The sequence below is a fragment of the Oncorhynchus clarkii genome, chromosome 20 (genome assembly GCF_045791955.1).
Source record: "Oncorhynchus clarkii lewisi isolate Uvic-CL-2024 chromosome 20, UVic_Ocla_1.0, whole genome shotgun sequence".
In the NCBI taxonomy this organism is placed as follows: domain Eukaryota; kingdom Metazoa; phylum Chordata; class Actinopteri; order Salmoniformes; family Salmonidae; genus Oncorhynchus; species Oncorhynchus clarkii.
The window spans coordinates 41,927,687-41,942,965 of NC_092166.1; the positions used below are offsets into that span (position 1 = coordinate 41,927,687).

General features: G+C 40.7%; 1 protein-coding gene across 2 annotated transcripts in view; it reads right to left on the reverse strand.

The window, feature by feature from the left end:
* Positions 1–12,618: 12,618 nt before the first annotated feature.
* The window catches only part of LOC139376374 (protein kinase C, iota), a 71,441-nt gene continuing 68,780 nt past the window's right edge, over positions 12,619–15,279 (reverse strand). Inside the window, exons 17-18 of one of the 2 annotated variants that reach the window (XR_011627910.1) lie at positions 14,495–14,826; positions 12,619–13,714 (exon numbers count right to left, since the gene is read on the reverse strand). Coding sequence is in view for 1 of the 2 variants with exons in the window: in XM_071118887.1 (XP_070974988.1) it covers positions 14,739–14,826 (88 nt within the window). In the remaining variant the exon portion in view is untranslated. Of the gene's footprint in view, positions 14,827–15,279 lie in introns of both variants that reach the window. The other variant, XM_071118887.1, reaches the window with a different exon arrangement.

The following is a 15,279-nucleotide window of genomic DNA, read 5'->3' on the forward strand; positions in this document are numbered from 1 at the left end:
TGAGTCAAAACAGAACATTTCAAGAACTTTGAAAGTTTCTTCAAGTGCAGTTGCAAAAACTATCAAGCACTATGATGAAACTGGCTCTCATGAGGACCGCCACAGGAATGGAAGACCCACAGTTACCTCTGCTGCAGATACGTTTATTAGAGTTACCAGCCTCAGAAATTGCAGACCAAATAAATGCTTCACAGAGTTCAAATAACAGACACATTTCAAAATCAAATGTTCAGAGGAGACTGTTTCAATCAGGGCTTCATGGTCGAATTGCTGCAAAGAAACTCGTACTAAAGGACACCAACAAGAAGAGGAGACTTGCATGGGCCAAGAAACACGAGCTAGAGTCCAAATTGGAGATTTTTGGTTCCAACCGCCGTGTCTTTGTGAAATGTGGTGTGGGTGAACGGATTATCTCTGCATGTGTATTTCCCACTGTAAAGCATGGAGGAGGAGGTGTTATGGTGTGAGGGTGCTTTGATGGTGAAACTGTCTGTGATTTATTTAGAATTCAAGGCATAATTAACCAGCATGGCACCACAGCATTCTGCAGCGATACGCCATCCCATCTGGTTTGGGCTTAGTGGGACTATCATTTGTTTTTCAACAGGACAATGATCCCACACACCTCCAGGCTGTGTAAGGGCTATTTTACCAAGAAGGAGAGTGATGGAGTGCTGCATCAGATGACCTGGCCTCCGCAATCCCCCGACCTCAACCAAATTGAGATGGAGTCAGACTGCAGAGTGAAGGAAAAGCAGCCAACAAGTGCTCAGAAGTTGCCTAGGCCCACTTCTCTACTCAATCTTTACTAATGATTTACCTTCAGTCGTGAATAAAGCAAGAGAGGTCATGTTTGCTGATGACTCTACAATGCATAGTGCAGCATCAGAATGTAATGAGCTAACAGATGTACTGAGCAGTGAACTAAGCATGGTGTCTGAGTGGGTTGATATGAACAAATTGGTGTTGAACATTTCTAAAACTAAATGTATTGTATTTGCTTCAAGATATATGCTTGCTGATGATCCCCAATTTAATGTGTTGATGAATAGAACGCATGTAGAGCAAGTGAAAAAAACAAAACTACTCGGCGTCATGTTGGAGCAAGCTTTATCATGGTCAGAACACATAGATAATATTGTTGTTAAGATGGGTAAGTGAACTGCTGTTACAAGAAAATGTTCAGAGTATGTAACGTCTAGCACTCTGAATCAGGTGATTCAATCTCTGGTCCTTTCACACTTAGAGTACTGTCCGGTTGTAAGGTCATCCGCAGCAAAGAAAGATATACATTTTTAAAGCTCTAAATCACTCAAAACAGGGCTGCCAGTTTAGCGCTTCATTGCGCTAACCATATGAATTACCCAAATGCATCAGAATCTCTCATGGCTTCATGTTAAAAACAAATTACTATCCAGTCTTCTGATTTTCTTTAGGAATGTTATATTTTTTAAAAACACACACAGCATTTTCAGGCCAGTTAGTATATACTAGCAACACGCATAACCACCAAAAAAGACAGGCAAGTCAAGGACAAATCACCTTAAATCTAGTTTTATATAGAGCCATAGCTGAATGGAACTCTTTACCAATCCAAGCAATCAGGCTAAAAGTAAATCTCCCTGCAAGAAAAAAAGAACATCTAATGCGATAGACCATATAACTGAACAGCAAATAGAAAGCATCAACTGAATGTTAAATGTGTTTCCTGTCAGGTATTTTAATTATCTGTATTGTCTACTTGTTGAATGTTTGTGAAGTCTTGATTGTGGTTGTTTGTAATGTCTTGCTAATTGGTGTTGGACCCCAGGAAGATTAGCTAGCGTTACAGCGTTAGCTAATGGGGATCCTAATAAAAATGACAAAATATGTGGGATCTCCTTAAAGACTGTTGGAAAAGCATTCCAGGTGAAGCTGGTTGAGAGAATGCCAAGTGTGCAAAACTGTCATCAAGGCAAAGGGTGGCTATTTGAAGAATCTCAAATATAAAATATATTTTGATTTGTTTAACACTTTTTTGGTTACAACATGTAACCCATGTGTGTTATTTCATTGAATGAGTAAGTGTTCTAAAACTTTTGACCGGTAGTGTATATAGGAAATAGGGTGCCACTTAAGAGGCACACAACTAGAGGTGTCATAAAAAAAGCAACCCCCAACGTAATTTTTTTTTCACACATCCCTCCCCTAGTACTATAAAAAAAAAAATGCACACCATCCCCCCTCATAATTAACACAAAATAATCTTTACAACCACAAATAACAATAACTGTAGTGTCCCTGTGTTTATAAACACGCATATCAACTTTGCCACTTCAGCATGCTTTTGTGGCACAGTCAATGACGCCCAGGGCTATGGGCCAGAAGGTTGAGGGTTCGCCGACCACCATGGATGAGCTAACAGGTATACATAACATGATGCAGCCACCACTATGATTGAAAATATGGAGAGTGGTACTCAGTAATGTGTTATATTGGATTTTCCCCAAACATAACACTTTGTAATCAGGGCAAAAAGTGAATTGCTTTGCCAATTATTTTGCATTATTACTTTAGTGCCTTGTTGCAAACAGGATGCATGTTTTGGAATATTTTTTATTCTGTATACATTTCCTTCTTTTCACAATTAGGTTAGTGTCATGCCTGCTCCCGCTTCCTGCTTCCGCTCCCCCTCCCTGTGTCTGCATGAATGTCGTTTTGTTCCCTGTGTCCAGACGCTGTCCTTATTTTGTTTAATGTCGGTTATTTATTAAATGTTCACTCCCTGTACTTGCTTCTCGTGTCCCAACATCTGTCCTTACAGAATGCAGACACTAATATTGGAAGCATCAGGGAGTTCTTTTGTTTTTTTGTTGGGGTTGGTGACGTTGGGTCCGGGTTCCGCTGCCGAAGGAACCGAGGGTGCCTTAGCTGGCTTGTTGGGCTTCTATGCCTTAGCTGGCTCAAGAGGTTTTCATGCCTCAGCCGGCTCGTCGGGCTCCCATGCCTCAGTCTGTTTGTAGGGCTCCCACGCCTCAACCGGCTTGTCGGGCTCCCACGCCTCAGCCTGATTGTCGGGCTCCCATGTCTCAGGTGGATTGTCTGGCTCCCACGTCTCAGCCGACTCACCTGGACTCCTTCACTTTGTTGATTGCCCCCTCTATATCTGTCTGTTCCTCAGTTTGATCCCTGTGTCTGCATTAATGTCATTTTGTTCCCTCTGTCCAGACGCTGTCCTTGTTTTGTTCTTAAGCCACTGTATAATTATATAAAATATATGCAACAAATTTTTCACCAACTGGTTTCTGTGCAAATGCACCACCTATAAACAAAGCATGCCGACTTCGGGCTCTTCAACATCATGGTTTGCATTTTCAACAGCACAATCTGCACAGTTTGGATGCTGGAATTATATTTTGGACGAACGTGCCACATTTGAAGTAGCCTAATCAGATAAACACATTGTGACTGGTTGTGTTCATGCTACACATAAAAGTTAATACATTTTAAAGCTCGGATCAGAGAGGAGGCAGAGCCGCTTTAAACTTTCCTGAATCAGTGTTGTGTATTCATGGATGCAAAGGGAAGCCAGGCTTTCCAAAAAAAAAATGATGAAGAAAAATGTGATTAAAAGAAAAAAGCATGTGAAATAATGTATCTTTGTTTTCATAATTTTCCTTTACTTGGCAAGAAGCTGAATGTATCTCACCGAAAAAAGCATTAAAGCGAGCGAAACAGCGCCCCTCTGTCTCTGTAAGGGTACACCATCTATCTGATGCTGTATGGTTATAAAGAGTATGACATTGTTGCCGCTGTAGCATTGAATGCAAGGGTAGCCATCAAGTATAATAATAATAGCCAATCAGTGTTGAGCTAAACCATGAATGGTCCTGACTTGCCAAAACAAATTGTCAAGGGAAGCCAGTTTGGATTTGGCTTCACTCCTATCACATCGCATCAAGAGAAATACGTAATTGACGGAAACAACTTGAATAGTTGCATTTTGTTGTGTTGTTGTCCACCAGTGGCTAGCTAGCTAAAATTAGCTCTTTCCTAAATGAACCATTTTGGACTTGTGATTTTACTTAATTCTCTGTACTGGCCAATGATTATAAGGGCGATTCTGATCCAACCATAAAATACAGTTGAAGTCGGAAGTTTACATACACCTTAGCCAAATACATTTAAACTCAGTTTTTCACAATTCCTGACATTTAATCCCAGTACAAATCCCCCGTTTTAGGTCAGTTAGGATCACCACTTAATTTTAAGAATGTGAAATGTCAGAATAATAGTAGAGAGAATGATTTATTTCAGCTTTTATTTCTTTCATCACATTCCCAATGGGTCAGAATTTTACATACACTCAATTAGTATTTGGTAGCATTGCCTTTAAAATGTTTAACTTGGGTCAGACATTTTGGGTAGCCTTCCACAAGCTTCCCACAATAAGTTGGGTGAATTCTGGCCCATTCACCCTGACAGAGCTGGTGTAACTGAGTCCGTTTTGTAGGCCTCCTTGCTCGCACACGCATTTTCAATTCTGCCCACACATTTTCCATAGGATTGAGGTAAGGGACATTTCTCCAAAAATAATGATATTTGTTGAAATGTGCAGTTGCAAACCATAGTCTGGCTTTTTTATGGCGGTTTTGGAGCAGTGTCTTCGTCCTTGTTCAGCGGCCTTTCGGGTTATGTCGATATAGGACTCGTTTTACTGTGGATATAGATACTTTTGTACCTGTTTCCTCCAGCATCTTCACAAGATCCTTTGCTGTTGTTCTGGGATTGATTTGCACTTTTTGCACCAAAGTACGTTCATCTCTCGGAGACAGAACTCATCTCCTTCCTGAACAGTATGACGGCTGCGTGGTCCTATGGTGTTTATACTTGCGTACTATTGTTTTTACAGATGAACGTGGTACCTTCAGGCGTTTGGAAATTGCTCCCAAGGATGAACCAGATTTGTGGAGGTCTACAACATTTTTTCTGAGGTCTTGGCTGATATCTTTTTCCCATGATGTCAAGCAAAGAGGCACTGAGTTTGAAGGTAGGCCTTGAAATACATCCACGGGTACATCTCCAATTGACTCAAATTATGTCAATTAGCCTATCAGAAGCTTCTAAAGCATTTTCTGGAATTTCCCAAGCTGTTTAAAAGCACAGTCAACTCAGTGTATGTATACTATATTGTGATATAGTGAATTATAAGTGAAATAATCTGTCTGTAAACAATTGTTGGAAAAATTACTTGTGTCATGCACAAAGTAGATGTCCTAACCGACTTGCCAAAACTATAGTTTGTTAACAAGAAATTAGTGGAGTGGTTGAAAAATGAGTTTTAATGACTCTAACCTAAGTGTATGTACTTCCAACCTCAACTGTACATTGTGTCCCTGGACTGAGTGGATGTAATATTCAATATGTAGCTAGATGTAGAAGGCTAATGTTAACTAGCTAACGTTGCCCATGAAATGATGTTAGGCTAGCGAGGAAGCATTTTATCCAGGTAGCCTAGGACAACAAAAAATAAGTGTGCATTGTATGACAGTCATAGACTGTTTCGTCAACATGAGAGGATGGCATTGGCTTTTCTCTGCAAGTAGGGTGAGTCAACATGTGTTTTCTACTAGCACGAACGTACGCACACAGAAATCAGAAACATGGACAGCCACATCATATTTAGCTTACGTTGATTGGACTAAATAGTTTCTGGTATATTTTCGCTGTTATTGTATAAGACTAAGCATAGATGATTTGATGATGTTGAAATGTTGAAGTTGAAATGGTGCTGGAATAGTGGATGCAGCTTCTGTTTTCTTTGCAACTTGCAAGAACTGTGGTTCTTCATCAATAGTTGTTTATTAGTCCGAAAATATTAACTTGCAGTTAGTTACATGCTGTAGGTCATGTAACTGTTTGTTACATGCAATGTGCTTTGTGGACTTCACCTGACAGAGGTTGCTCTCCGGTTTTGTGATGAAACAAAGGTGTGATTGAATTTATTCTGCCACGGTGTCTTCTTATTGTCTCAGCCTTAGGCCTATACTGTATAACAGCGGCAAGGCTATGAAAGAAAAGGTTAGAGAGCAAACAATGCAATTACCACAACACATAGGTTATAATATGACTTTTTATCTGGCTTGGCTTCCCAAGTGATTTTACCCACGCATCGCTGCTGCTACTACTGTTGCCTAAAATCCTATAATCAAAAGTAGGGATTATCTATAAGGAATAGGGTGCCATATGAGACGCAAACACTGCTTATGATAATAGTCACACGCATACTAGATTATTCTAATTGGTATGAGTATTGGATGCTTTATTGGGGGTGTACTAACCTAACATATGGAATTGTTTTAAGATGGTCATACCATGGATCATTTAGCTATTTGACATTGAATTGTAGGACCCTTTAGGTATCAAAAAAATGTATTTAAAAATGATTTGATAAAATATTGAATTTGGCCTTCACTACTATAGCCCATAGAAATGCAAGGAATAACACATTCATAAAAGGCAAAAAAGACTGTCAAAAATGGAATTATAAGAAATAAGGTTTTGAAGTGTCTATCCTATATCTAGGTGATCTAAGAAAACTCTGGAAATGTAAACATTTTAGAGACACATTTAACAACCTCTATACTTCCATTTGTTTGTATGGGAGGAGAACACCATCTTGGTCCTGATAGTCTCCCTTTTCCATAGTGGGGTGGAGCAGGAGCTGACAAACAAACCATTGGTTGACTTGACAAACAAGACTAACTGGCAACAGACAGGCAGAGAACACAGGTATAAATACACAGGGGATAATGGGGAAGGGGGGTGGAGACAATCACAAGGACATGTGAAACAGGGTGTGACACAGATGAGTCCTGTGACACTTGTGGAGGCTGTAGAGCAAAACGGAGAACACCTTTGTGTTTGTGAGAGTCTCCCCTTTTTAGAGTGGTCATAATCGTTTGTAGTGAAAATTACATTTGTTTTAGCAGGAGCGGACTGGGACAAGAATTGGGTATGGCATTATATCCACACCAGCCCACATCACTACGCGCCGCCAACTCACCCCACCCTCACACATACGACCATGACCCTCCACACCATAATTAGACACAGGCAGTAGTGCTGACACATAACATTGACAGTACAGTGTTTCTCAACCATTTCTGTACCAGTGACTTGACTGGCCAGACATGTTCCTCCTCCTCTTTTTTAACCAGCTCGTGTTTAAAAAACCCTACAATGTGTAAAAACACCACTGGAGATACAACTCACCACTATAACTGGGCATCTGCTCTAGCCATTTTGTTTGCCTCTGTTGTGCTGTCTATCTGTCTCAGCATCTTCTCTGCTGTCACTGTGCTTCTTCTTGTTCTCTGTCTGCCTGTCTCCCTAAGTGTTAATTACTATTACAAGGCTCCAGACCAACATTTTCCCCTGGTGTGACTGGTGCCACTAACATTTACAGTTATAAAGTCACTTTTACATCTAATAAAGTCATTCACAGTGTTTTATTAAGAAGTATAATAAATATACTACTAAGGAATTCAAGAAATAAGTTGTTTCATCTAACACGTCCAAGCAGGAATGCATGATTCAATATATTTTGATGTGCAACCTAATCCAGTTATTGCCATGAATCTGGTTGACAATTAGACTATAGTTTAATGTCAAAATAGGACATTAATTAAAACTCCATAATTTCACTTTTTCCCTCAGAACAGCCTCAATTTGTTGGAGCATGGACTCTACAAGGTGTCGATCGCATTCCACAGGGATGCTGGCCCATGTTGACTCCAATGCTTCCCATAGTTGTGTCAAGTTGGCTGGATATCCTTTGGGTGGTGGACCCTTCTTGATACACACAGGAAACTGTTGAGCGTGAAAAACACAGCAGCGTTTCTGTTCTTGACACAAACCGGTGCACCTGGCACCTACTACCATACCCCGTTCAAAGGCACAAATCTTTTGTCTGGCCCATTCATCCTCTGAATGGCACACATACACAATCCATGTCTCAATTGTCTCAAGGCTTAAAAATCCTTCTTTAACATGTCTCCCCCCTTTATCTACACTGATTGAAGTGGATTTAACAAGTGACACCAATAAGGTATCATAACTTTCACCTGGATTCACCTGGTCAGTCTATGTCAAGGAAAGAGCAGGTGTTCTTAATGTTTTATACACTCAGCGTATATCTTAATGTTCACTAACTAATGTCATAGGCTAATTAATTTGGGTTTTAACACCCGAGGAAGCGGAAACTCTAAACACATTAACTAGATTGATAACTCTAAATATAATACCCACTGCTAGTAGTCATGTGTTCATCCATCAGTAAATGTAATGTCCTAAAAAAAACATGAGACACAGGCCTATGCCGTCGCAATGGTCGGTGAGCATTTAGCGCGCACACCGCTCCATTTCAAATATCTTGGTTGAAAAAATAGTTGCAATTTTTTCCCGGTGTTGCATTTTTAAATGTTATACGATCAGAACACGTATTTATCTCGGACACATGTGGGGAGAGGAGTGGCTCGCTCATCACAGCAGCAGGCTCCAGCGAGGGCACAGGCACAGAGGTAGGACGGACACTTTCATTACAGGAATCATGAGGATAATGCACTTTACGGTTTGACCCAAAAATGTGAAGTTTTGAGTGAGGTAATGTGGAAAGTGTTTTTTATACCTTTATAAGCACCCTTTCCGTTTTCCATGATCTTGGCTGTGTAACTGATGACAGTCTGAGCAGGTCTCTTGCTGATGTCACGTTTTACTTTAAAATTGAGTTTGTGTGACCTCAGCTCAGCCTATCAGAAAACCATTGCCCGCAGATCAGCCAAAGGCTCATTAAAGATTAGTATAACAGAGAAATTGTACAAACATTTTCAATGTTTTATCTTAACAAGCCCATGGACATCACCTTTTTCAGTGTTTTATTTTTACCTCACATTTTTTGGGTGTGTGTGTGTCCCTTTCGACCAGAATTTGCCAGAATTTCCAGATGGCCAATGACCCTTGCGTTTTAGTTTACCTTTGACTTAAATATGTCAACCAGCGTTTTGGCCCCTTTCTCTCCTCTTGTATCTGGCTGTCATGGGAAAATCAGAAGGTTGTGGCTGTTTTTACTTTATGACAACCCGATTCTTGTGGTCACAAGGAACATCATCGCTAAACAAACAGACAAGCAAATAGGTTCAGTAGCCTGCACTTGCTTTTGTTATAGTAACACCATGGAACAATGTTGCAAATGTCTATTTTCTCGGTCGTGTTTGTGGACAGGGTGTACCAATCATTTTGTGAACAGTGAGTAGCTGCCAGTACCACAAAGCCAGTTTGGGGATTTGTTCATGTGGGACAGAGATTGCCTTCAGTAACTGAGTGGAGAGGTCACTTGTAGCCTAGTCTACACATGATAGTCAGCAATGCAATTTATAGAAGTCCTGCAAGTAATTTATGTTTTCTATTGGGGACTTTACGTTGTGTAGGCTAAATATGGTCGGCTGCTATAGCATTGTGATGACAGGTCTAATGTATGAATGAAGCCAGATAGTTTATAGCTGTCAGTTTCATGCAGATATTCACCGGTATTAAACCCTAAATAGCATATGTGAAATGTATTTATTAGACTGTTAGAATGCATTGGCTCAGAACTAGATCGCTAGATGACCAGCTTTTCTAGTGTTAATACTCAGGAGTAGAGAATCACACGATTCTGTACGACTCTGGGTCAAAATTCTACAAAGATCCAGCTTAAAAAAGGACCATATGCATTTCAGATAAAATATCAACCGAATGTTAATTTTATCTTCCAGGACAAATTAGCTAGCAATGTGCTTTATCAATTTACCAGATTTTGCTAACCGTTACTATGCGCAAAATCAAGACGTCAATATTCTTGTAATGCATCTTGTATAATTAAATTACAACCAAATATGTGGTTAATCACAGCAAATCCTGCAATTAATACACTTTTACAGGATATATTCTATATAGGATATTGATAAACCTGTGTCTATGGGGAAGACATCAATGGCTAACAATACACTCTATGACCTATTATATTGTAATTTGCTGCCCAGCTCTCATACCCATGTGCTTTATGAACTAAGGAAATTCAATCAATAGACTACAGACTCTATAGTCAATCATAAATTAATTCAACCCATGTCTTCGCCTTTAACCCCCACTCCCTGTGGACCTCACCTGGTCTTGATGCGGTTTAATATCAACTGATTTGGTTATTCATCCTTGTGTTTTGAGAGGAAGAGAAATATGTATCTGGAAAAGAGCTGCACTGTGTTTACTTGGCCGTAATGACACTCACAATAATCTACTTGAGATGAGATGCTGTTACTATATCATTACAACTACGGCAGGAGCACACTATTACTGAATCCAAGCTGTGCATCTCACAGCACTATGTGGTGTGGGGAATGTGATGAGAATTACTCATTGTTGATACATTGACAAAGCAGGTTAATCATATACACTGATTTAACTGAGTTATAGAATTAAGAGTGCCATTGGTTATAACAGTGTTGCCTAGACTGTGTTTAGCATGTAGTATGCAGCACCTTGAAGTACATATACAGTGCATCCCAAATGGCACCCTATTCCCTAGATAGTGCAATACGTTTGACCAGAGCCCTATGGTGCACTATATAGGGAACAGAATGTAAGTTTTACTAAATGGGTTCTACTAGAACAGTATGATAGATTCCTTTATTGCTTAAATAAATCCCTCTAGGAACAGGGGAGAATAGAAGACAAGCAATTAAAGCAGGATGTTTTTCAGATCCTCCAAGCGACCAGCCCACCCCCCCCTTCTGTGAGGAAGAGGGCACAGGACCAATGTCAAACATGGAGTCTTGGGAGAACAGGATTGTGGGAATAGGCATGTATCCCTCCCTGTATGTCCTTCATGGATGAAATATAATTTACAGTGCAGTACCCCCTGCACAGTTTGAGATACACTATATATACAAAAGTATGTGGACATCATTTAAAATTAGTGGATTCGGCAGTTTCAGCCACACCCGTTGCTGACAGGTGTATAAAATTGAGCACACCGCCATGCGATCTACATAGACAAACATTGGCAGCAATGGGTGGCCTTACTGAAGAGCTCAGTGACTTTCAACGTGGCACCATCATAGGATGCCACCTTTCCAACAAGTCAGTTTGTAATATTTCTGCCCTGCTAGAGCTTCCCCGGGCAACTGTAAGTGCTGTTATTGTGAAGTGGAAATGTCTAGGAGCAACAATGGCTCAGCCACAAAGTGGTTGGCCACACAAGCTCACAGAACGGGACTGCCGAGTGCTGAAGCGCGTAACGTGTAAAAATCATCTGTCCTCGGTTGCAACACACACACTACTGAGTTCCAAACTGCCTCTGGAAGCAAAGTAAGAACTGTTCGTCAGGAACTTCATGAAATGGGTTTCCATGGCAGAGCAGCCACACACAAGCCTAAGGTCACACCATGTGCAATGCCAAGCGTTGGCTGGAGTGGCGTAAAGCTTGCCGTCTTTGGACTCCTGGGGCAGTGGAAATGCGTTCTCTGGAGTACTGACAGTACCACGGATGAATCTGTGTTTGGCGGATGTCAAAAGAACGCTACCTGGCCGAATGCATAGAGCCAACTGTAAAGTTTGGTGGAGGAGGAATAATGGTCTGGGGCTGTTTTTCATGTTTCGGACTAGGCCCCTAGTTCCAGTGAAGGGAAATCTTAATGCTACAGCATACAATGACATTCCAACTTTGTGGCAACAGTTTGGGAAAGGCCCTTTCCTGTTTCAGCATGACAATGCCCCCGTGCACAAAGCAAGGTCCATACAGAAATGGTTAGTCGAGATCGTTGTGGAAGAACTTGACTGGCCTGCCAGAGGCCTGACTTCAACCCCATCAAACACCTTTGGGATGACTTGGAACGCCGACTGCAAACCAGGCCTAATTGCACAACAGTGCCCGATCAGTGCCCGACCTCACTAATGCTCATGGCTGAATGGAAGCAAGTCCCCGTAGCAATGTCCCAACATCTAGTGGAAAGCCTTCCCAGAAGAGTGGAGGCTGCTGTTGCAGCAAAGTGGGGACCAACTCCATATTAATGCACATGATTTTGGAGTGAGATGGTAGACAAGCAGGTGTCCACTTACTTTTGTCATGTAGTGTATTTTTATTTAGATTGGTAGACAAAGGGTGTTGATGAAACTGTTGATACTGTATAATAACAAACTGTTAAAATAGAGGGAGAGAGGATGGAAAGAGGGCAAAGGAGGAGAGAGGGTAGATGAGAGTTGAGAGGACAGTCGAGGGGAGTGAAGAGGGAAAAGGAGACGGAGCAGAGGAGAGCGAGGGTAGGGAAAAGAAGAGCTCCCATGGCAGTGAGAATATTTCAATAGGTTTTGCTCGACTTCTCAAATCAAAGTTTGAGTTGCGATTTCTTATCCGGGGCTGTAGGAGCCAAATGGGTGGCAATGTCACAGGACCACGTAAGACAAGCTGCAGCAAGTACTGAACAAAACAGAATCCTGAACAACATCCTAATGTTTACCAACATTAGCTAGCCAACTTATTGATACATATTTGTTATAAACCCCTCCGGTTCATTGCAAGATGAACAGACAGACGGGAAGATAGCCAGACGAAGGGAAATAAAATGTTTATTTTTGTTACAGTTCAGTAGGTTCCTCTGGATGAAATCACGCATATTCATCATCCAAGGGTTTCCATACAGGATTCACCCAATAGCAATATTACCAATCAATGTAGTGCTCAATCATTAGTTACAGCAAATTCTATTTGAAAAAAGTAACAAAGCAAAAAAGACACGACAATATAAAGTAGCATGGTAAACATTGTGTTCATTCCTTCAATCAATCACAACACGGCCCCGCTAAAAACACTCCGGATGTAATTCGAATGGCACCCTACTATTCCATGTAGTGCACTACTTTTGACCAGAATCTATAGATACCATTTGGGCACATACTTTATACTCTTAACCTTAGTTAAATTCTTCAGCGACATCTCAACAGAAGAATTGGTCTGCGTTACAAATGGCACCCTATTCCCTACATAGTGCAGTCAAAAGTAAGTAGGGAATGTAGGGAATAGGATTCCATTTAGGACAACATTAATTTTTAAATAAACTATTTGGGGAATATAATATTTTGCTTTTATATGCTTTGTATTGATAGTGTTTGTAATTTCTCAGATTTTAAGAAAATCGAATTCAAGAAATCTATCGTTACGTTGTCAGAAATGGTTCAAGAATCAGTGATGGTCCATTTGTATACTGTAGCAATCAGAATCAGACTGTAATGGAGAAAACAGTAGGGGAAAAAAAAGTGAAAACAGAAATAAGACTTTCAGAAAGGCATTGTATAGTACAAATGAAGAAAAAAAATGTCATACGTAGTTTCTAAGATTAGAAAAGCACGTCTTCCTACTGTATATATACTGTACCTTTTTCAACGTACCACCAAGACATCATTAACATCTTCTCTAGAAAATATTTGTTGGTCCTGTGTGAACAATAGATTGCATGGATGGTCTATATCTGCATAGACTAATAGGGTCTGTCCCAAATGGCACCCTATTCTTATATAGTGAGCTACTTTTGACCAGGATCCATAGGAGTCCCCAAACTTAACTAGTGCTCCAGCCCTACCCGTCCTCTCTCCACACAGTCAATTGTTCTATTCACAGTTTGGTTGCATCCAAAATGGCACCCTATTCCCTTAATAGTGCACTTTTCATAGTGTAGTATACAATTGTAATGCACTTGAGACATAGGGTGCCATTTGAGATTTGCCCTTTGTCAGTATCTACGTTAGTGTTGGTTGGCTGCTGAGGTTCCAGTCAGTCACTACATCCTGTAACCATCTCTGTACTGGAGGTTGCCATGACAACTACTGTAAACAAACAATAGTGGGCCAACCTATGTGGTTCTGACAGGACACCAGGCTTGAAGACAACGTGACACTTTACGACAATGGCCATCATACATAGAGAACAGCTATTTCATTGAAAAATATATAGATTAGTGTTTTGTTTTAAAAAAAGGCTAGTGTTGTCTTGTTCTTCCTTCCTCTACAAACATGGTGCTGCAACAAAGCTAATAATACATGTAGGTGATGTAAATCATTAAATTGTTTTCAACCATGTCCCCCTGATAATCTGGTTTAAAGCTAAAAAGGTCTGGTTGGGAACCACTGGTCTAAACATATATCCATCCTCAATGATTTTTAATATGTACAAATAAAATATCCATCAAACACCACCAAGTAGAAAATAAGAGGGTTAGTTCGTTCTCTGTGGACTGTCTGTGTCCCTCTTTCCCCCGCCCCTTTGTGTCATGTAAACTAGGTACCCAACCACCTACAAGCCTCATTGGTTACTGAGAAGAGGCTCCCTGATGACCAACGAGGAAATCAGTGTGGATTTGATACATGATCCAAAAATAATTAAAAGAGAGAAGGTAGATTTTAAGGACTAGTGGTTATAAATGGCAGAGTGGCTTCCGTCCAAAATGGCCTCCTATTCTCTAATGCACTATGTATGGTATAGGGTGCCAAATGGGACGCGTCCACACTATGGGAGATTGGTTTGGCAAGTTAGCATCTCATGTCTGAGAGTCCCGATGGCTCTCTCCAACAGCAGGGTGCTTGATGGTGACGCCGTCGCTGGGTTGTTTGGTAACCATGCAGAGTTAACTAGCAACGTCGTTGTCAAGAAGACGCGGCGTGCAGCGTCCTCACACACACTCCTCAGCTGACATCAGGAGAGGGTTGATGTACTCAAACCCTTCAAACTCCGACTGGTCGATCTTCTTCACTGCATCACTGCAAAACAGACAGGAAACAAACAAACAGTTATAGGGGAGACATATGACGATATTGATCAGTAAGTAAATCACTTCTCATACCTCCACTAACTAATCTAGTAAACTGAACAGGCATCATAAAGCATTGATTTAAATGATCCATGAAGAATGACGGACGGACGGAGACAGAACGACGGGGCCTGGTTAAAATTACACTGAACAAAAATAAATGCAACAATTTCACAGATTTAACTGAGTTACAAGTTCACATAAGGAAATCTGTCAATTGACAAACTCATTAGTCCTTAATCTATGGATTTCGAATGACTGGGAATACACACATATATCTAAAAAAAAGTTAGGGGCGTGGATCAGAAAACCAGTCAGTATGTGATGTGACCACCATTTGCCTCATGCAGTCTGTTGATTGTGGCATGTGGAATGTTGTCCCACTCCTCTTTAATGGCTGTGC